This window comes from Ctenocephalides felis, unplaced genomic scaffold (genome assembly GCF_003426905.1).
Source record: "Ctenocephalides felis isolate EL2017-DRISC unplaced genomic scaffold, ASM342690v1 CF-g0.4_SCAFFOLD_01886, whole genome shotgun sequence".
Taxonomy (NCBI): Eukaryota; Metazoa; Arthropoda; class Insecta; order Siphonaptera; family Pulicidae; genus Ctenocephalides; species Ctenocephalides felis.
The window spans coordinates 52,226,881-52,250,878 of NW_020538040.1; the positions used below are offsets into that span (position 1 = coordinate 52,226,881).

At 30.1% G+C, this 23,998-nt stretch overlaps 2 protein-coding genes across 3 annotated transcripts in view; one reads left to right on the forward strand and one right to left on the reverse strand.

Annotated features, from left to right (window-relative positions):
• Nucleotides 1-7,636, forward strand: part of LOC113378515 (vegetative cell wall protein gp1-like) — a 40,118-nt gene extending 32,482 nt beyond the window's left edge. The window contains exons 5-8 of the mRNA XM_026619057.1: nt 848-1,270; nt 3,825-4,017; nt 5,593-5,720; nt 7,458-7,636. Of these exons, the coding sequence (XP_026474842.1) occupies nt 848-1,270; nt 3,825-4,017; nt 5,593-5,720; nt 7,458-7,568 (855 nt within the window). The 3' untranslated portion in view covers nt 7,569-7,636. The remainder of the gene's footprint in view (nt 1-847; nt 1,271-3,824; nt 4,018-5,592; nt 5,721-7,457) is intronic.
• Nucleotides 7,637-12,168: 4,532 nt separating this feature from the next.
• On the reverse strand, nt 12,169-22,880 carry LOC113377417 (probable E3 ubiquitin-protein ligase HERC4). Of its 2 annotated transcripts, none has more exons than XM_026617735.1 (16): nt 22,558-22,880; nt 22,331-22,493; nt 21,560-21,796; nt 20,962-21,118; nt 20,032-20,272; nt 19,271-19,483; nt 17,760-17,945; nt 17,516-17,695; nt 16,920-17,228; nt 15,987-16,160; nt 14,713-15,151; nt 14,152-14,434; nt 12,929-13,016; nt 12,722-12,843; nt 12,505-12,634; nt 12,169-12,437 (listed from the first exon to the last, which is right to left on the reverse strand). In XM_026617735.1, the coding sequence occupies exons 1-16, from the start codon at nt 22,660-22,662 to the stop codon at nt 12,285-12,287; spliced, it is 3,180 nt and encodes a 1,059-aa protein (XP_026473520.1). In that variant the 5' UTR covers nt 22,663-22,880; the 3' UTR covers nt 12,169-12,284. The 2 variants fall into 2 exon arrangements, with proteins under 2 accessions (XP_026473520.1, XP_026473519.1); XM_026617734.1 differs by having other exon boundaries at nt 12,285-12,437; nt 22,316-22,493.
• Between the last annotated feature and the right edge of the window lie 1,118 nt (nt 22,881-23,998).

A 23,998-nucleotide genomic window follows, 5' to 3' on the forward strand; every position in this document is an offset into this window, starting at 1 on the left:
TTACTATTCGCACCGATGATAACGATGAATGTGATGATGATATTATCCAACCAACAAAAAGAAGAAGTTCGACAAAATAATTGAAGAGTGGGAAGACATTAGCGAATGTGCCGATTCTCCTTCAATAATCGAGTTTGACATACATCAACAAACACCCCGACTACAAATACCAAGCAATATAAGACATCCAATAGATTATTTTACTTTATATTTTATAAATGAATTATTAGACAATATAATAGAAAAAATAAACCATTATGGCAGCAAAAAAAATACCAAATATACTGACTAATCAGTGACATATTCTAAATTCTAAAAGAAAAAGGGGTTGTATTGTCTCTTCTGACAGAAAAGCACCAGGAGGAAGGCGGCGAACAACATTTTATTGTAAAAGATGTCAAAATCAACCAGCTATGCATTTTGGAAATTGTTTTGAACGTCACCATTCTTTTTAAAATGATCAAAAGTAAATTAATATTAAAAATGTATGTCCTTCAATGACCACAAATTTTTATCAAACAAATCGCATAACATACACAATGAAATCAAGTTTATAGCCGGTAAAGTAGATTGTTTTGAAATTGGTGCCGTCCCGAAAGTGTTAATTAAAACTTCAAATTGTAACGTAAAATGAGTCGAGATTGGAAAACATATCAATTATTACGATATTACTTTCAATAATTGCTTCAATTGGCTTTTACTTTTAATTCCGATATTTACAATATATTAACACACATATTTTTCATTGACATGTACAGACAACTGCCAGACACTTACTTAGCCTCTGACAATGTGAATCTTGCCTTAGAAAAGAAAACTAGCACGAATCAGCATTAATTATTTTCAGGGTGGTCCTCAGTATCACACCACCACATCTCCCAATCCCTTGTCACGCACAGGTCAAATCGACTCTCGTCCTCAAGTACAACCAGTCGCTCACCAAGGTTCCAAGAGCCCCGTTCGTCCCGCTCCCCTGAAACCCTTTCAGCCGCAATCGCCCTTGCCCGTGGCGGCTTCGTCGCCCGTCTTGTCCCATCCTTCTCCAATTTTGCGTCAACAGTCTCAAGGAGCGGCCAGCCCGGGCGTGCGCAATCAATCGCCGCGGCCATTCTCGCCCGCAGGTACCGTCGGCACCCCGACACGAGTCGTTAAACCGCTTAGTCCTCGCGGCTGGGCCCCCGTACAACCGCCCGTGTTCACTACGAAGCCAAATCAACAACAGTACCAGGCACCGCAGCCCAATCAGGTCACGGTACCTGTGCAGGCACAGGTACACAGCACAAGAGAAACCATTAGAATTTGATTGACCTATTGGGTTGCTCTTAGTTTTTTATTTGACCTTTGCGCTTTATTCTATCTGCTTTTTAGAAAACGGAAGTATTCTTGAGGTTCATTCTTACGAGTTTTTTGCTGCTTTTTAAAACTTTCGCTAAGATTTTCTGTGTTTTATGTTTATCCTAACATTTACATGAAATTTTCAGTTTTAACATTATTATGTATAACATATTATAGTATAGTTTACGCTCATACGCCTCACCATTACACATTATATATCACGAATTAGCGACAAAATAAAGAAAATTAAATTAAAATGAAATTAAACGAGCAAATCAGCTAAGTTGTGTATTATAAGAGACATTTATGTTACGTATAAAAATGTAACGCTACACTATTATATGAGATTTATCACTTTATGTTTACATTTTTATTTTCGAAATAAAAAACACATAGTATTCTTTAATCCTACCATTCAACATTTATACTTAATTTTAAAAATAGTACGTGTGAAAACAGACTTGAGCCACTTTGTAATTTTATGAATTGGCGACGAGCCATTCATGTAGGATCGAATTGATTTTGAAACGATAACAAAAATGACAGCATTATTTTTTAACAATCATTTGACGGTAGATACAATTTTACAATTATTTTATTCAGATTAATTATTAAAATTTTCTTAATGAATAAATTACAATTGAATAATTATTTCAAACCGTTGCTATTTAGTCAATAGCTACACATACTAATATTTGGTATATTAGTTTTAAAAAGAATTTATTTTATTTATAATTTAAAATTATTTTTTATTACAAAAAACATACATACTAAATGCAACACATACAAAAATAATAGAGTTTGATGGCAACAATATTAGTGTTCCATAATTAGTTTTTAACACAACAATTTCAACAGAATAACTTATTACACACCTAAAATTGCATGGAGTATTTAAACTTTTCATTTTATTTGGACTATAAACATATAAAAGTACTGTAAGTTAGATATTTATTTGCTTAATAAAAATGTTGTGCTATGTATAAAATCGTTTTTTCAAAAATTTTATATTCAAAACATTAAATGACACGTTTTTTTTAGAATAAACTTACGCCTCACTGGAGAAGATTTTAGTAATTGAATCTAATTGGACCTAAATTTAACACATAATGGAATAATTGTACTTTCATGGAACATATAATTGTGAATGAAGTACTATAAATTAACTAATAATTTTCAAAATCTGTAGACTTTTTAAATATCATGAATAAATTTGTGAAGATTGGCAGATTATTCGTTTTATTAAAATATCGTAGTTATTCGAAAATTTGACGAAATTGTTTAATGGTGTTTCCCATTAATACTTCTTTATACTTCCAGCTAATAATCTATGCTATTTAATTTATTTAATTTATTCTTATATTTATTTAATTATTGTACATTTAAATATAATTTCAATTTCTATTTTTAAAACCATAGCCAGTTAAGTGATAATTTATAATATATACCGATATAAATATGATTACAGCTCATTCTTTCTTCTATGACACATATTGAATTACATGAAACATTAATTGGATCCTGTCCAAATTCTAATAAACTTGCAGTTTATATCCCAGATATATCCTATCCTCATACTGATATCATCAAAATATTTGAGGCCTGCAACCCTGCACCTGTTTAGTCATTCAGCGTCAATGAAATTGATATCTCAAAAATAACAAATATTACCACTTTTTATTAAATATGACGTTCTCCCTCAAAAATCTATTCCAGACCATCTTTCATTATCAAATATTAAACATAATGAACAAATTCGGTAAACATTGTACATATAAAGTAACTATGCATGTACTTTAGTATGTAAAATAATCGTGTAGGTATTGTATATAAAAAAGTTATAAAAATATTAATTTAAATACATGTGGAACGCAATACTTGATAGCATTTAATAAAACTTTGAATTGACATCAAATATGACTAACACAATACTTGTTCTTTGGAAACCAAAATCATTTGACCACCACCTTATCTAAATCAGTTTGCCATTACCATACTCGTGTTTAAGCACTACAGAATTTAATTTTTATTGCTTCATAGTAAAAGTTATCTTAGTTCACATGTGAAACAAACATTTTCTATCAAAATCAGAAATGAAGTCATATGAGGTCAAAAACAATTGTCATTTTTTTCTTTCGAAATATCATTCAATATTAATTGGTACTTAGCATAACTTATCAAAGCATGACAATTCTCGTATTAAGAGAAATGCATGTAGAGATACAATAAAAAAATCCACAACTGATAGACAAGGAATTATTTTATGCTGAGCATAAAAACTGAGTTCTGAAATCAAAAAAGTACGATCAATCATAATTATGCCTGGCACCTACTGTAACATAAAACCCACTATAGCATCAAAAAGGTTCCATTTACAGTCTGTCACATACAACAGTGATCATATAAATAATCCAATGTAAATAATGTCTCGTTTATTAAATATGATTAGTTTCAGTGAATTCCATGAATTGCAATTTATCATTTTGCAGACGCAACCTCCGAATTATTCGACTTCACCGCAACAGCAACAGTATCAGCCGCAACCCACGCAAGCCTTCCGCCCTGTTGCAGCTTCAGCGCAACCTCCGCCACCATCGACAATCCAGCTGAGACAAGAGGTCCCCGTGACACAACAACCAAACCCCGTGTTTCCTAGTCAACCAGCAACGGCAACCTTACAAGGTGAGCAAGATCAAACTATTTGGTATTGGTATTTAGACTTGAGGCAAGTTACATGAACTTCCCGATATGTGTGAATAATCGACTTAATCAATAAAAAATAAATTCATTTGTGAGTGGTTATAAGTATTCCGAGTGGATTTATTACACATCATTGCAAACGAACGAACGAACGCGTTAACTCGGAGTATTTTCTAAAAGCAAATTTTCAAAAATCAATAATTTTAATTAAAGAATAATTATAATTGAACCAGTTTCCGTAGGACCAGTTGTCGTAAGGCCGTAATAATTCAGTAAGTTCTATAAGACCATGATATATATCGCTAAAAAAAAGTTCCATAAAAATCGGCCTAAATTTTTTTTTCAACAGTTAATTACAAGAAAACGGCTCGGTAGATTTTCACCTAAAACTAATCAATATCATTGCCAACTAATATCTTTCGAACAGTTTTTGATTTCTTAAAATCGGTTCGGTAGTATGAGCTTAAATGTGGACGAAAGGTTTAACACTTTTTTCCAAATTACAAAGAAACGGCTCGGCCGATCGTCGCACAAAACTGAGAAACGATAATCCTCATCGACATACATCAAATGCTTTTCAAATATCTGAAATCGGTTCAGGCGTTTTTGAGCAAACGTCGATGAAAATTCTAATTTTGACAAATGCCAAAAAGACCATACTAATTTCTGCAAACTTTGACGAATTTTTAAAGCTAAACCAGTTGTCGTAGGGCCGTAATAGTTTAGTATGATCTAGAAGACTATGGTATCTACCGCCAAAAAAATAATCATAAAAATCGTCGAAATTTTTTTTTTAAACTTTATTTACAATAAAACGGCCCGGCCGATCTCTACCAAAAACTAATCAGCACGATTCTCAACCAATATCTTTCGAACGGTTTTTGAATTTTCAAAATCGATTCAGAATTGCGGGCTAAAACGTAGACGAAAAATTTTTCACTTTTCTGCGATTTATAAAGAAACGGCTTGGCCGATCGTCGCACAAAAGTGGCTTTTAAATTTTTGAAATCGGTCCAGCCGTATTCGAGGAAACGTCGATTTACGGCAAAAAATCTGTTTACATACACGAACACACACATACTTTTTCCAAATTTGGTCTCATTCGAATCAGAATGGCTTGAAACGTCGAGAAAACATAAAATTAGCAATTCGGATTTTTTGATGAAAACATAAACTTCTCCTTCGGGAAGTTAATAATGATTTGATAAAAGAAAGTTTTTTTTGGTATTTTCGCCTTTGGATGGAGCATCCTCAGCATCAGCAAATTTTTGGTAGTACTTAAAAAATGTCTAAATCGATGAAAACCTTTCAAGAAACATTCAGATTCAATAATATATCATGATCCTTTTTCTTCGTGCATCTTGGTTTTATTTATCCTAAATTTATATAGACAGAATTCTTAAACTTTCCTTGCAACCAAGATGCGTATATAAAATTTTATCAGATAATATTTGAAAAACATATATAGGGAAGCTTAGATATAAAACAATATGAGTAATTAAATGTGGTTGGAGAAATTCACTGATTCAATATTTAAAATTGATCTCCTCTTCGCAGGAGGCACCAACATGCGAGGAGATCAGAAATGGCCACCAGCAGAAGTAAAGGCCGCTGTTGCTGCGGAAAACGAAGCTCGTATGCAATTAGCAAAAGGTCCCGCTTGCAGGCCGAGAAAAGTTAAAAAGGTAATTTATAAAAATTAATGAATCATAATAATAAAATGCACGCAAATCTCGGCGATGCTTATGAGTCCAAGAAAAATTAGTAATTGCAACGATAATAATATAAAATTGGTATATAAAATTATGTTTGTGCAACGGATAAGGGGGATGTCTACTAATCATGTGATCGATTTTTTAAGAATTTTTGAACCCACCCTCTCCCACCAAACATCACGTGTAATTTTAGTTACGATAAAATTTTTTAACATTTTTGTTTTTTTTTTTAAATTCAGGTAAAAAAACTAGTGGGGCGCATGGCATCGTGCCTTAAGGCAAATTGCTGGTACTTCCCGTACCAAAAATTATTTTTTTTTTAAAAACGATTAACATTTTCGAAAAAAAATTACTTCGAAAAAATTAGATTTTTTAGAAACTATAAATTTGACAAAAAAATACATTTTTTTGAAAAAAAAAATTTATTGATAAAAAAATGTTTTCTTTATTTTGACATATTTTGGAAATTCTGAACTTTTTTTCAAAGCAATCGTACTGCATAGAGACGAAATGTCAAAGTGCGTAAGCACCGCGTCGCCGTCTAACGGATAAACATTGGTACGGAACCCATAGGAATGTAAACAAAATATATACTTATTGTTAAAATCTCTATAAAACATCTGATAATTTGATGGCCAAATGGCTTTTTTTTACTTTTTTCACTAGATCTCCGAAACCGCTAGTCCTGCCTTCATGAAAATTTGACCAATTCTTCATCTTGCCAATACAAGTAAAATGTTTTTTGAATTATTAAAATCGGACGCTCTGTTCTCTTAAAAACTGAGTTACCATTTTTGGCACTTTTTGCCCCGTATCTCCGGAACGGCTAGACCTGCCTTCGCCAAAAACTAATCAGCACGTCTCCTTATCAATACGAATCGCATGTTTTTTGAATTATTCAAATCGGTTGATCCGTGTTCCCGAAACCGTCGACGAAAATTTGTATCCGCACACACACATACATCCATTTTTTCTAAGGTATGCCAAAATACTCAGAAACCTTTGAAACGTAAAGATATATAAAAATTTTCATTTTCGATTTTTTTGCGATTACTATAACGTGCCCTACGGGAAGTTAATAAATACACGTGATATCTTACTCCTTACTATACCTTTTTCCCCACGTAATATTTTATGATTTTTTGTCAAAGCCCCCCCCCCCTCTTCCCCATAAAAATCTCACGTGATTAATGGATGCCCCCTAACAACAATGCATAGAATAGTACAAATTAATGATGAAAATATAAAACGATGTTCAGCGAAAAGTATAAAACATATCTAATTCCTAAAAGGATCACCAAAATATAACTAAGTTGCTAATCGGTATATATTTAATCTCGATTTCATGAATTTGAAGAAATATTTGTAGATTTGTAGGAACCTATTCTTAATGCACTAGAGATCATGTTTGTTCTCTGAAACCTAATCACTAGCGTCGTTTTTAATAAACTGTTATAAATGTAATTAGTTTCCGACAAATGTAAAATGGCTTATACAAAAAATAGAATGTGATGAAAATCATACTGATAAAATTGTATAATACTGAAGTTTTCTCCGATTTTCAAAGTCCTGTCCTCAACCAACAAAAGGTCCTCCTTATGTCTATTTTCTTTTTAAAATAATTTTTGATAAATTACCTTTTTCATAAAATTGTAATTGGATGATTTATCAACTACTATCGACCACTAATAAAGCAACTATTTCCAGGACTACTCACAATTTTTCGCCCAACACGCCTTAAATGCTACATACCCCGGATACCGAGCTCCCCCAGGAACGCAGCACTACGAGGATAACTCCGGAATGTCCAGCTTGTAAATTATAATGCACTAAGATATTGATGCCAAAAACTCAGCACTAACACGCTTATATATACTATTTATAAGTAATAATAAATATTTATACAATTTCATATTAACAATGTTACCCATCACATATGTTGCACTTATGAATATATTGTTAAAATGTATGTGAGCAAACTGTAAATAAAGTTACAGAAATTATTTAAGTGTTTAACTATATTTTAATTTTCGAATAGTTTATAATGAATACTTATTTGTTATTATATCATACAACTTTATTTATATAGACACAGGTCTAGCGCAACTCTTTCGTGTTTAATGCATATTATGCAGGTCAAGTGGCTAATATAGCCAGATTGTAATAAAAAATAGTAATTTCATGAAGTATAGTATGAAAAATATAACAATATTAATATCTATTAATAAGAATATTAATATAGCATGAAGAAAATCTCTAGATATGTTAAAGTTTACTATATAAAATTGATAATTAACTAAATTGATCATTGCCACCCGTCGAAGGTAGTGTTTATATATATATATATATATATATATATATATATATATATATATATATATATATATCTGATTCAAGTCTCGTCGCTCTTAACCGCTTACCTACGGGCGAGCCCAAAGGTAGTGTTTTTATAGGTTAGAAGCTACCGATGATAAACATTCAAAAATGCCAAAATAATTTATGGAAATTGTGATTTTACCAAAGTATGCACCGAATTGGTTAATACATAAAGACGCTGACATAAAAACAATAAACAATGAAATACAAACACATTCAGACAATCACAAAAGCCGACCGATGATCATTCAAACTCCAAAGTTGCCAGAGAACTACACCACAACACTGCCAGGGCAAGATTAAAAACGATCATTTGCCATTAAAATATGTCAATTTTCAAAATCTCTGACAATGCTCAGAAAATTGTGTTTTAGAGTCAGTTTTTTCTACAGTTTTACTTGTTGTCCATTTCAGGACAAGATTATTTCTTAATAAAAATTGATGTACTAACATTGTAAGTAAGTTATAGTAAGTTATAGCAATCGAAAATAAATTAAAGTAAAACTTCTTTAGACGCGACTAGGGTGTAAATCCGTACAAATGCAACGGAAGTGCATTACGGCAGATAAGATAATTATCTTATAAGATAAGAGTCGAGTGCCTATGATTCGGCTTTCGCTCTCGATGATATTATTTCTATACGGGTCTATTGTGATTAGTCGTCGTGTATGTAAATAGAGATCTGTCGTTGCATGCGTACCGGCGTCAACGTTGTATGCGTACTGATATCAACAAGGAAATCGGCATAGATAAATAAACATTTTAAAGTTACATCGTAGTACAAATGTTTATTTAATGAAAAATGCCTGAATCAGAAGAATATTTTACCATGTCCCCCGTAAAAAATTATAATGCAAATAATAAATCAAATGCAGCATTTGCGTCGTGTATGAAACCTAAGCTTATTGAAATAATTTCTATATTATTCGTAGTTTCTATAAATCTTTGAAGTGTTTGAAATGGAAAATATTTTTTAGGCAAAAAAGATATTACAGCTGTTCAAAGAATGAGATTATATTGCCAGCGAAAAAATAAAAAAATATTATCGGTCAATGAATGTATGTTAATTTTAATTACATGAAGTTCTTCAAACATAATTACTACATTGATGAGTGAAGTTACGAAAACAATATTTGTTCAGACGTTGTTTAACATAATCCACTGTGTGAACAAATATTATAGAAGTTATTAATCAGCAATTACTTCATTTCATATGATTTGAATAATTTAAAAAACATTTGATCCGCATTGCAGGTTAAGCCATTTCGAAGATACGGGGCAAAAAGTGCCAAATTTGGTAATTCAGTTGTTGAGACAACAGAGCGTCCAATTAGAATCATTCAAAAAACATTTTATTTGTATTAGCGATATGAAGAACCGATAAAATTTTTGCGAAGATAATTCTAGCGGTTTCGGAGAATCAATAAAAAAAAACGTAAAAAAATGCCATTTGACGGTCGAAAATGATCATTAGGCATATGCACTTTAAACTACCAAATGTTTTAGAGATTTTAATAATAAGAACAAATTTAATTTACGTTTCTAATCGGTTCCGTGCCATTGTTTATCCTTTAGATCGCGACAGCACTACGCAGCTGAAGAAGCGGGATTGCCATAAAAAATAGAAAATGTACAAAATTTCCTAATATAAAAAAATCATTTTTTTCAGTCTTATAAGACTATTTTATCAAAAATTAATATATATATAGAATATTTTATCAAAAATTCTTATTTTTTTTTTCAATTATTTTTTAAAAATATTAATTTTTGGTACAAAAAGTTCCAGCAATTTGCCTTAAGGCACCATTAGTTTAATTTTCTATTATTTCAAATATACAATAATAAAATATCTACCGCTGATTATCTTGCACAATTCATAAAGACTATATGATTTGAAAAGTCAGCCACTTTGGAGGATTCGTACTGATTTTAAAATACATATTATTATATTATATACATTATATATCATTACATTATATATAGCTATAGCTATTATAAATTGTCAGTTCAAAGTTACACAAAAAAGATTGCGCGGGAGTTCAAATTTATATATGGATAGAGTCCAGTTCAGCCCTATTTTATCGGACCTGTTGCATAAGACACTTGGTAACGCATGCTAATTCATATACACATCAACTCCGGTCCACGTTATGTTTTGAATTTGGAATTTTTAGGATAGAATTTGATTTTTTTTAGAATATGAGAATATAAATGCATACATATATTCATATTATTCTAATGATGCCGAAAAAAATCTATGAAATCAACGTAAATACAAGTAAATTAATTTTGCATAAAAATAAGTCAACCAGTAAATAAGACAACTTTAGGGTGTCAATATACAAGTACGTGCAGGGCCGGATTTAAAAATTTGGCGCCCTGGGGCATTGACAAAAATGCCGCCCCATCCCTGAAATTTTACTTAAATTGTTTTTATATATTATTCCCGTACCGAAAATTAAAATTAAAAAAAAGTTAAATTTTTTTGAAAACTTAAAAAAAACAATTTTGGAAAATTTTGAGTTTTTTTTTTATTTCGAAATATTTTTGAAATTTTTCGCAGCGCGATTGCTTTGAGAAAAATTCACAATTTTCAAAAAATTTCAATATTATGTATTTAAAAAAAAAGTTTTTTAAATACATTTTTTCATTTTTCTAAAAATTTTAAAGCTCTTTATAAAATGTAATTTTCAGTACAAGAATTTCCAGTAATTTGCAATAATTAATGGAACAATGCCATGCGTCACTAGTTTAATTTTTTTCGGCGCTTGGAAGTGCACAAATTTGTCGTCTTAAGAGGGCTCGAGATCTGAAGAAGATATTTTTCTTAAACTTCCAGCTCGTTTACGAAACTTTATATTAGCCAAATTTGATAATAACTTATTAACCAATTTGATAATTTACGTTCGGAGAGAGAGGCAAAGCAAAATAATAAATTTTAATAATTGGTTATTTGAACCCAAATTTTGCATTGCAATCGTATTATGTTTTATATAAATTAACAAAAAAAAATTATATTTCTTGAAATAAAAAATGTTATTAAAAAAATAGTTAATTACATTGTATAGCATTTTTTCCTCACTATCCAAATTTTGCCGCCCTGGGCAGTAGCCCCGACTGCCCCTACTGTAAATGCAGCACTGAGTACGTGTCATACGTGTAGACTTACCGCTGAGTATCTCGAATTCCGAGATTCTTACCTAATTTAAGCTTGAATGACTACGACTACGAGGCATCATATGCTGTATGCATATTTATACAGAACTCAATAAATATATAACATAGCTTTTATACAAAAACAACACTAAATAAGTGTATTATAATAAAAATATATCTACAGTTGACAAACATCTTGTACACATGTTGCGCACAATTCTGAATACTCCAAAATTAATTCGTTCCGAATATCTCCAAATTTAATTCGTTCGAAAAGAGTTAAAACAAAGAATCAAATCAATGCAATTTTGCATTTGAAAATCTCATTATGGTATGCAAGTAATCGAAAAGATCTGGGCCTCCATTTACAATAATAGTACTACATCATCCCCATCCAAGATGTGATAAAGACACAAAGTGTTGAAATCTCTTTTTCTTACCTTTGTCATCTAATACAGCATTATCTCCAAGTTCTAATTTCGTTAATACTGCCAAGGGCACAGTAATTCGAGCCATATTTCACTTCACTGTATATATATTTTTCTAAATTTCATGCAACATATTAAACTAAACAGAACAATGACAGCCATTGCAAAGCCTTAAAAAATGACAAATCAAAAACAGCACTACCACTACTACAACTCTATTAGGTGTTATGTTTTAACTATGGTAATATCAATTCATATGCAGAAAGAAATTAATCAAAAACAAACATGAAACTGCTAAATCTACATAATGTACTTCATATGGGTTTTTTGTTTTGATGCCATGGAATCTATTTCTCTTACATCAATTTATAAATCAATTAATTTATCAATGAACAAATCGCTTGTAAAATAAAACACATATAAACAAGTCATAGTTTAATAAATCAAATATGCTCTGAAAGTAATATGACTGTACAATCTAAATATAAATGTGAAAATTTGTAACAGCATATCTAAAAATATAACATTATTTCATATTGGTATTATATTCTTATATTTACAAGTATAAAAGAGTTTATACTAATGAAAATCCTTCAGTTTGCTGAATTGCTTGTAGTAGTTTATATCGCAGGCGCTCTTTAGTCTTATACCGTGGCAAGTCAAGTAGATTAAAGCAAGTATGAGCAACTGGCAAAAATCGGTCATCATTTGTAGGCTGGATAATGATCTGAGCACAAATATGAATTGCATTAATATATGAAATAATAACAGAAATATTTTAAATGCATAATTACTTTTATCGCCTTCATTCCTTGAACAGGTATCCTATCACTTCCAGTTAAGTACAATAAAAAGTTTTTCTTCTCTGCCACCGGAAGATCGTGAAAAACTTCCCAGAACATTCGTATAGTCTTGTCACCAGAACTATAATTTCAGATAAAACTTGTATACCACCATATACACAATATACATGTATTGTAGTTCTGTAATCAAGATAAGTGAAATTCATACCTATAGCCATGTTTATATTCAGCTTGATTTTCTAGTTCCATCCAGTCATAGTCCTCATTCCCAACAACAACAGACATCAACTCATAACTTTGGAAAAGTCGCAAAACGCGTCCTCCACATACCTTATTAGAAGGACAAAATTTAAATAATGAATCATGAAAAAATATTGTTGAAGTTTTCGATTTTAAATCATTTTATAAAACAAACCTTTAAAAAACCGCGTTGGAAACCAGCAAAGTGTTTCTCTACAGATTTATTTAATATAAAATCAACATATAGGTCAACAAATTCTTTTCTGCAAATACAAAGAATTGTTTTAATATTGTGAAGAATTACAATTAATGCAGAGAAATGTGAACATGTGATAACAGTTCATTGTCAGTTTATAAATATTCTAAGATGCATATGTATTAACAGTGTCTGTTGATGATTTGGTCTAGTATTCATGAAAAATATGAGAGTTTATTTAAATTCATATGTGCCAGCTATAGCCTTTATTTAATGGAGAATTACATTTGAAATTCCAAAATAATATGATTTAATTATCTGCATATGCTTATGTATATAAAAATATATTACTATATAATCTGCTTTTAGATTGTAATTAAAATGATTTATGCAAAGTTCTCTGTCAATTCAAATAAAATCAGCAGTGAAGACACACCTCACCTACAATTCTACAAGTTTTACACCATTTACGAACTTACAATTACAGAATAGCACTTCAATGAAAATAGAAAAAATTTCATAGGTTGTAACAATCAACGACCATAGAAATATTCTGGCTGTTTTATAATAGTAAAAGTTATTTTATAATTAGTCATTTCAATTATATATCAATATTAATTGTGAAGCAACGATTTACCCATGAGAATATATCAAGGTTTTATTTTAACATTTGAAATTTTGGCTAAACATTAATAGTGAATGTACAGCTACGTATGCGTTTTCTTAGCATAGGTCCAAAGAAAAGCTCCACGTTCTTAAATTAAAGTTTTAAATTATGAATATTTGTAACTCATCATAAATATGTAATGTGTTTAAACAGAAGGAGTTGATAAAGGGTGTAACTCCAGCTAAAAGCCTTACAATAATTTATATGCAGCTTTCATATCTTTAAAAGTTTGTGTATAAAAAGCACCCTGAAAAAGTTGCAACAGTTCGAGCAATGGAGTTCAACAAAGCATGTCTAACTCAGTTTTGCAATATCATGAATGACAGGAAAAATATTAATTAAATTAATAAACAGAAATTTTATTGTTAATATTAAAAAAAACTCAACAAAAACCACAATGCTGAAACGAATTAATGGCATTTCAATTACAAAACGAATTAAATAAAATGAGAAAAACCAAAGGCCAATAAAAAGTATTTGAGAGCAATATCAATGATAAGAAAAATAGTTAACCAAACCCAAAAAAAAATCTTACTTATTTTCCTGATTAACGGGTAACTCAGATCCTCCTGGTTTGAGTTCAGTAACTTTCACTTCACCGAAAACTTCTCTGGATACTTCAAATGTCAAACCAAATACATCTACTATATCATCTTCAGTATATTGTAAAAGCTTTTCGAGTGATGACGCTACCGTTGGTGTCATTTCAAATAAATCTCGTAATGAGACTGTTTCACCAAGTAATTTTTTGTATAGGGCAAGAGGAAATGGCAAATTAATTATAATAAAATTATATATTGCTAGGCCACACAGCAATCCTACAAACATAAATAATATAATTAAGTGACAAAGCTGGAAGTTGCTCACAGTTAATTATTGCAATTTATCAATCATACATATATGTACATATCAGTAGTACTTAAGAGAAAAAATTCAGTTCATGGTAACGAAAACAACAAGAAATTTTTAATCATTTAAATGATAAACCAGTTAGTATCTACAATTGAGATTTCACTAATAGAAACAGATCAATAAAGCATTAAAATTTTATCATATGTATGAGTAAAATGTATTATAACAACTTAATTAAACTTACCTATTAAGAAATACATTACTTCCTCCTCAAACGAATCTTCAGAAAACCAAATAGCCCGACTGTCGTCATATTGTCTAAACATTCCATATTTTGGATCTAATATTTCTCTTAGAAGGAGCATAAAAAACTCTTTTCTCACACCACCAGCATCTTCAGCTTCTTCTCCAATGAACTTAATTTTTAATGGTTTCTTCAAATCCTGTGGTCCATAGTGACTCAGTTCCCTCAGAGTATCATTAACAATATTTTCACGTGAAACTACAAGCGTGATGAATTGACTGACAGCAAAAGGTATGCCACTCGTAAACATAAATAATCCTTGTGTGGCTGCTTCATTCATTGCCGTGTGCATTTGCAAAGCTTGATCTAATTGTAAAAGTTGAGTTTTTGCAGAAGCATCAAATAGGAATGCATAGTTGCAGAAATAAAAATTGTGAGGCTGAAATAAAAAATAGAGTTTAGTTTAAAAGATATCTTGAATTTTGTCATCTTCATTGATGTGTAAAATTAATGCATTAAGGGAGGAACCTGCTTAATCGATTTTTTTTTTGCAAAAATGTCTTCCGAAACTATCAAAGAGTACATCAATAAAATTTCAGAAAACACTTCAAATTAGTTTCAGAGTTACAGAAGAAATAGTGTGCAAGCGTCAAGCAGGTTACGAGCGGAACGAAAATTTAACGCGCGATTTCTCGGTTTTTCATTTTTTCGGTTTCTCCTTATTGGGGAAAAGATAGGATAAAAATTTAACGTCCTATCGAAACGAGAAAAATTGATTGTATTCAAGATTAAAATCTCTTCTGAATAAAATCTCTTCTAGTTGAACTTAAATAACTTTATAAAATTTATAATTAAACCACTCTTTGTCCAAAAAAATATTTTTTCTTAAGTTGCAAAAAATGGTTGAATTAATCATTTTTTATTCTCATTATACTATTGAGAATATCAATTTGTTTTGTTTTTTATTTTTTGTTTCGGATGGAAATTGTGACCTTACATCTTTCTCGCTACACAACACATGCACGCTCGAGACGCCTCAACAAAATGCTTGTACCCGGCATAGTATGACATATTTTATTTAAAAAAAACTGAGAAAAATATTGACATATATAACAAGAAAACCATTCAAATTTCGTTTCAATTAAATATTTATTTTCTTCCCTAAAATTTTCTAAAAAAAATTGACTTTTTGGAGCCTCTAAAGCAGGCGCCCCCCTTATGGCTTTTGTTATTGAGCATAAATTTAAAACCCTTGTAGAGCCATATATACTAACATTATTTTCACTAATCCAATTGATATAATCACTTTGTATATCAAACTGTTCGCTGAGTTCAGGCATATGGAAAAGATCATGTGAAATTGATAACTGTTTATTATCACGATTCATATGATGCAATCGGTTTAGTATGTCCAAAGCCACAACAATTTCTGGATCATATGCTAAAACCTATTAAGAACACATATCTGTTATATAATATACAAGATTATATAAAATTAATTTTATAAGTTTATAAATTTATATTACAATAAAAATTAAAGAATATTTTTTTAGTTAAATAATAAATATAATTCTACATAACATGGGGTCAGATTTAGCCAAAACAACATCTTATTTGCAATGTTCCAGATTCTTTTACAATACATAGCAAAAAACTGTTCTTTTATCAAATTACATTTACACTTTACTTTTTAAATACATTTTTTTAATCTTGGATTTTTTTAAAATTCAGATAAAAAATAAATCAGTCAGGTAAAAAGTGATGTCTTACTACACCTCCATTTAAGATAAATTTAAAAATAACGTAACAAAAAGTGGGTGGAACAAAATATAATTACAAGATTTCAAACTGCTTATTATATCTTATATAACATATAATTGTCAATATAGTCAATACTTGTACAACAATGAATGCTGACTGCTTCTCATAAATTCGTGTCATTAAAATTACACTTGCTACAAATGCAATACGGCTTCAGTTAATTTGAAAATTTGGTTTGTTAAAGTTAATTCGATAGATAGATGCCTAATCTATCAAGCAAAAAAAGTGCCAGATTAATAATAGTTACAAATTGAAGTCACTCTTATGAATAAACAATTGTACTACTGTAGTTTTGGTTAAAAACAAAACTGAAACCATTCTAAAAAACATGTTCTGTGAATTAATATTATATGTTCTTAAGAATTATTAATTACGTTGATACTTACCTTTTTTAAAGTGGACGGATTTCTTCTCTTATCTCTATCTAATATAAATAGAACTACATCCTTATAAACAGTAATTAGCTTTTCAATAAATTGATTTCCCTGCTCAGCCCACCAATTCATGACTATTTTAGATGGATTCTTTGTTAAACCTAAAACTGCTTTTCCAAAAGGCACATGTAATGCTTTGAAATGCTTTGCATTGAGAAACTCGTGATACAGAGGAAGTACCAAATAAACTCTCAATGTTTCAACATCAGGCGGAGATGGTAACAAGGAAGGTATCACATCTGTAGTAATACATTCAAAAATCTGAAAAATTTATATTTATTTTAATTTTGTGTATAAAAGATATTGTTGAGAATGGTATGGAGGGGTAATAATTTACTATAAATAAAATTGATTTTCAATTATCACAACTGATATAGTATACAGTAAGATTTACAGTATCTATATATACTAATAAAGTAAAATATTAAAATTCAAAGCAGTTTGTAAAAAGTATCAGCTTGGCTTAAAATTATTTATTTCAATCAAATTGTGCATCATAAAGAACAAGCAATTACAAATTACATTAACAATGTTTTTATTAAACTTACCAAGTCTTTTAATCTGCTATTGTGAAGTAAGGCTATACTATTAAATGCCTTGTGTGCACTATTAATTTCAACTCCATGATGTTTAGATGTGCAACAAAAGTGATCAAAATTAGGCAGCAAAAACGAGCCATTAAAGCATGCCTGACTTCGAAAAACAGTTTCTATGTAGCTGATCAATTCCTACAATGTTCATAATTTATTTTGAATTATAAACATTTATATCTGAAGAAAATATTTGCCTCACATCTTCTACTTTTCCCTTTTTTGATATATTCAGCATTTTTGTAATCTGTTCAATGTCAATAGTAATAATTTGAAAAGCAGGATTGGGCCGACGTAAATCCTCTGATGTGACATCATCCCCATGTTTTCGTACCGTTACGAAGCAGTGATCACCACCAGCAAATATTCTATGTACTATTAGGTCTTCCTAAAACAAAATGAAGTTACATCTATCTACATCTACCTACATACATATGTACATCTATACATTTATATTTTATTATACATCTGTATACACACATACATACATACATACATATATATATATATATATATATATATATACTTATATATAACAATGGAGCTCTCGATCAAATGATTCAGTAAAACTTGAAAACGGCTGAGCCGATTTGGTCACTCTTAGTCTTGAAAAATTTGTGCTAATCAGTAGGTTGTCGGAAAGGTGAGATATTATTTCAAAATCGCGTAGAATCTTTACATTTTCAATTTGAAATTTTTTGTAGAAGCATAATTTAAATAAAACAATGAACGGTGGCAAATGTCAAAAGTTTTTGACAGATAATGTTCAATTACGTTTGATAGGATGTCTTACGTGAATATTATTTAATAATGATTAAATTGAAGTAAATAGTTTTATTTGTAGTTTTATTTATACACAAAAACGTTATTAAACGGATCGCAAGTGTTACTAGAAACTCAAAATATCAACTTTTTTGAAATGTTAATTTGAAAAGCACTTTTTGACATATTTTTCTCAAACACGGTGCTCTGAAAGGTCTGATTTGTATAATTATATACTCATTGGTATTTATAAAACATTTGCTAGGTTATATTATTTTTTATTTATGTTATTTTAATTCTGAACCTAAATTTGGTATCGATCAAATGGAAATTTTGTCAAATAACATTTTCCCAGCTATAATTTCCCATAATTTATCGAAGAATAGATCGTAATATATGAAGGTCCGGGGTTAAAAAGGTCCATGTGTTAAAAACCAGTAAAGTTAAGCATTGTTTAACAACAATATTTGAAAGTAGAGGGTAAAAGATGTATAACCAGCTATAACCTTGATTCTTATGACTTTGCTATCGAGAGATAAAGAGTAATCTTTGAAAATCCATAATACTTTTTATTAAATTTACTTTAATTCATTGAATGTTACTTGAAACTTTTCAAGAAGCAGGTCAAAGAAGAAATACTTTTTTCATTTTCTATCTGTCCTCGCAGAAATTTAAAATTTTTGTATAAGCTCAGTAGTATTATTTACAATTATACACAAAATCCAGAATCCAAAAAGAATCTGAAAGACTTGAAACGTAATCAATAAGTCGAAAGACGAAAAAAGACTTGGATTGGATTATACCATGTTCTCTATAGAAAATGTATAACAAATGTAACAACAATGTACAATTGTTGTATTAAAACTCATAAAAATAAAATTTCAAATGTAATATATAAGTATATAAAGTATACAAATATTCTTTTAGTTGTGAAAATAATAAATGGCTTACATTATTATTAGGGACTAGAGATACTCCACTTGGTGAAAGCCATGGACCCATAACTACCTGCGGGGTATTAACACTATGAGCTGAACGTGTACCTAACTGGCCAGCACCACCCAAACCAAAACCGTAAACCCTGCCTCTTGATGGCACAAGAGCAAGAGTATGACGACGGCCACAAGATAGCTGTGTAATAGTACTGCCCATCAATTCCATCACCTGTAATTAATAACTTTTGAATTGCATTTAATGCCTACTGTAATTTTTTATTTAAGTAAACTATAATTAATAAGGAGGCGTCCATTAATCATGTGATCGATTTTTAAGAATTTTTGCAACCCCCTTCCACTTCCTAATGCGTGGTAAATATGAAAATTAACCCCCCCCCCAAAAAAAAAAAAATCATAATTTATGAAAACATTTTTTGTCAAGTACAAATAAATAGACTAATATTACTAGAATATCTTACTCGACCCTTCTCTCCCACATGATATTTTGTGATTTTTTGTCAAACCCTCCCCCTTTTAAAGCCTCACATTATTATTGGCGGCCCCTAACTATAATCAGATGGATTGTGATAAGGATTTCTCAAGAGACATCATTCTGTTCATATATAAGTCAAAACTATTGCAAATTGTGTTCTCCTAGTATTTTAGCAACTTTTTGTTTGTAAGTAAAGTTATTGTATAAATAAAACTAATCATTATGGACGTTGAAACACGTGAACAAAACTCATTTTCAATCAAAGCATGTTATATGGAACTTACTTTTCTTGGCAATATCTCATTAGAAGTGCTACCATGTCCTAATTGGCCATTGCTGCCATCTCCACAAGTCAAAACTCCACCATCTAAGGTAAGAAATGCACTAAATCCTTCACCACAGGCTACAAGGGTCACCCGAATATTTCTTAATGTGCGCAATTGGCAAGGAAATGACCGATTTTGTTCATCGTTTAATCCTAACTGACCATAATCATTTCGGCCCCATCCAAATACAGCACCAGATCTATGGTGTAATAATTAATGTTACTAAAATTTATAAAAAAATTAAACAATCTATATTGTTAAACAAAACTAAATGATACTTAAATGAAGCTTAATAATCAAAGTTTAAACCAAAGTAACGCTTTATTGCAAATAAATCTTATTAAACAATGTAAATGGTTTCTAATAAAAATTAATTAAGAATACTTTGGTCTAGGATATAAAAAATTTCAATTTTATTTTGTTGCATATTTTTAAAGTTTAATTATTCAAGAAAATGTGTAAAAGAGGATTTTTAAAAACTTTAATTATTATCGGAGATATAGCTATTTGACCATGACAATCCTTCTCTGTTTCCTTCCTCAGCAAAACTAAATTTTACAATACGACACCCATAATTTCTCAACTTCTACTGAACTAATTTACTTGAAATTTTTACAGCCTTCTTTATAGTCATCCAAAAATTCAAGAATATAAACAAAAGGTATAAAAAGATATATTCAGGCAATAGCTATTATATAGTTTTTTATTTTGAGTTGTTTATAGTTCATACGACATCAGCATTATTCTAGATTAAATAAATCTCAGATTATATGCAGTGCTAAAATTCCAGAGTCTTTCAAAAATCTTGGCTCTAGGATACCCTCCTCAATGTAAATATCAATTTTTTTCACAGTTAGTGGATACAATATTATACCAAATCAAACTTACCGTGAAATTGCAAAACTATGATCACCACCACAAGCAATGTACGATATTGGTATTCCATATAAACTTTTTATGAGAGTCGCAGTTGAAACCTTTTCAGATGTATTACCTAAACCAAGTTGGCCAAAATTATTTGCACCCCAGCTGAACAATTCTCCATCTGTAATTAAAACACTATTTATGATTGAAGCCATATTAAAAAATATACGCATCTTTCATTAAATATGTAAAATCATTTTTTAAATCAATTTATTTTGCCGAAAGAAAAACTGAATAGCACAGCACTAGGCTATTATAACAAATGCCTTTGTTCATTAATGTCATTGAAAAATTATTTAAATGTATATTAAAATACATTGATAACTAATTGAAAATTGTTGAACTTTGTGGCACATTCACTTCATACTTAAATATATATCATGATTTATTTTGTATACATAAAATGGAACAAAAATAATTTTGAAGGAAATGAAACAATAAATGTCATCCACCAATGTTTGAACACCATTCATTAAAAAAATAGAGCGATAACAATTCTATGGAAGGCCCCCATCATCATACCAATAAAATAGTAAAGATTATTAACTGGACAGTTTCTTACTATTAGCTAAGGCAAGGGAATGATTCTTTCCACAACATATCTGTATAATGTGCTTAGGAGCTAATTTCTTTATAATCTTAGGAGAATTCTGGATAGGTTCACTATTTGTTAGTCCTAGTTGCCCATGAAAATCTGAGCCCCAACTGTACAGTTGCCCCCATTCATTAACAGCCATGGAATGAGCAACTCCACATGATATCTGTCTTATCGGTGAATTTCCAAGAGCATCAACCAGTTCTACAAAAAAAATAAAGAGATGTAATTTACGTAAAGGCATATTGAAAATATTTTATTACATTCATACCATCTTATCGAAGTTTTCCTATACGTATTGAATGTGTACTCAGAATAAAAGTACATAGTCACAATAAATAATGAATATATAATATTTCATAAAATTAAATTTTTCCTAAACTCTATTAACATTTTTAGAAGTGTCAGCATTATCATAAAAGTGCACTAATAGCTTTTATGGAAAATAAACTAACATTGAGAAAAAGCAACTGTGTTTTATCAATAATGAACTTATTTATAAAAAATGAAGTACATATTGGTGTTTGTTCTATAAAATATATCAAAAAAATTCCTTGCAATCGATATTAGGCAATCAGCAACAGTTATCTAACATTAATATAGTTCAGTTACTTGTGTGACTGATTAAAAACATATAACGATGTATGTGTGCTGTAGTACAGACTAATCAATTTTTCTAGAATAAAATAATAATTAAAAGAATAGAAGTAAAAGCACACATACTAAAGATTGACCTACGTGGCCTTTTTCTTGGCTGGTCATGTCCCAATTGACCAAAATCATTACTTCCACAAGAGTAAATTTGTCCAGATGATGTTAAAAGTAATGTATGAGTATATCCACAAGCGGCAACAATAACAGAACTCGCTCCACTCCAATCCAATTGTTGAGGTGTAAGAACCTGATAGAACAGATTTATTAAAAATTGAAATTAATAAAATATGTTTATCTTGAAGCATAAAGACCTGTTCATTTTCTACACCTCCTAAACCCAATTCCCCATGAATTGTACTTCCCCAGCAGTACATGTCAAATATATTATCCCACAATAGAACTCCTTCAGTTTTCATAACACCTACTTAATCTTAATTTTTTTATGGCGTTCAAATTGGAAGAAAAAACTTCTAACCTCTAACCACTTTCAGCATTATTTATCACTCTTAGCCAAAAACGCACCATTTTCGCTGTAGTTGAACGAAATAAAATTAAACATATATTTATATCACTTAAGTGTCCACTCATGGAGCGCACTCTTGCCCGTTGTTGAATGTCGCGGTACTGATCTGCAATGCAATTCACATTTTCGAGTGCATAATTTGACACTTGTTAACATGCAGTTCTTCAGCCATTTTGAATCTAAAAATAACATGAAGTTGGATATTAAAGGCGCGAAATTCAAAATATGAATAAATATAATCTTATACAAACGCATTTTAACTATTATTTTCCACAGACTAACTGTTAACTGGCATAACTATATTTAAAAAAAAAAACGTAAAAATAAGAACAAATTTTGCCTTAAATTGTTAATCTTACATTTGCACGTTAAAAGAAAGAAAATTTAAGAAGTAACACATAAATAATACCATTTTTTTGAGTATTTAGTTTTTTTATACTGTTTTTGGGTTTTCATAAATACTAATTCATAATGCTTCGATTGTTTGGATTGATAATATAAAATGACAGTTTGCTAAATATTTGTTTAAAATATGTTGTGTTGTACTTTAACCATTAAAAATAATGATTATATATTTGCTTTAGCCGAATATGGTAATGACTGGTATACATTCAATTATTGTGTTCACTTTTAAAATAATTTTTCGAATTTTCAATTCAAATAAAATGAAATTAATTCAATTCTGATACGTATTTTAATGCATGGAAATATATAAATACATACATATATATATATATAACAAACTTTTTTTTCGGGCGCGAACGTTCCGCAGAACAAACTTCGCTTCACACAACGTCTTCACCGTTGTCATTTGCAGTCAAAAATATGTTGCTCAAATTAGTTAAAAAACTGGACTTTGGAAAGTTATGTCACGCTATGAAAATATACTTGTTGGCAAAAAAATTCACATTTAAATCCTCTCGTTATTGGGCTATTCAAATTCACCCCAAAAATTTTGAATGTGGATTATCAAAAACCTAAAAAAAACAGTTAGCAGATTTTGAGTTCATAAAATCCATAAAGGACTTTTTGGTCAAATGGTATTCGCAAATGTTTACTTTTCAAACATGACTGGTGCTAAAATCAGAAACTTGTACAATGATGAGCTTACCTTTCATTTGCAGCAGGTGCTGAAAAAGAGCATAAAAGAACAACTAACGACAGTTTGTTTAAATATTCAGAAGTTAAAAGGGCAAAAAAGGAAGCAGTACCACCGATAATAGGTTATT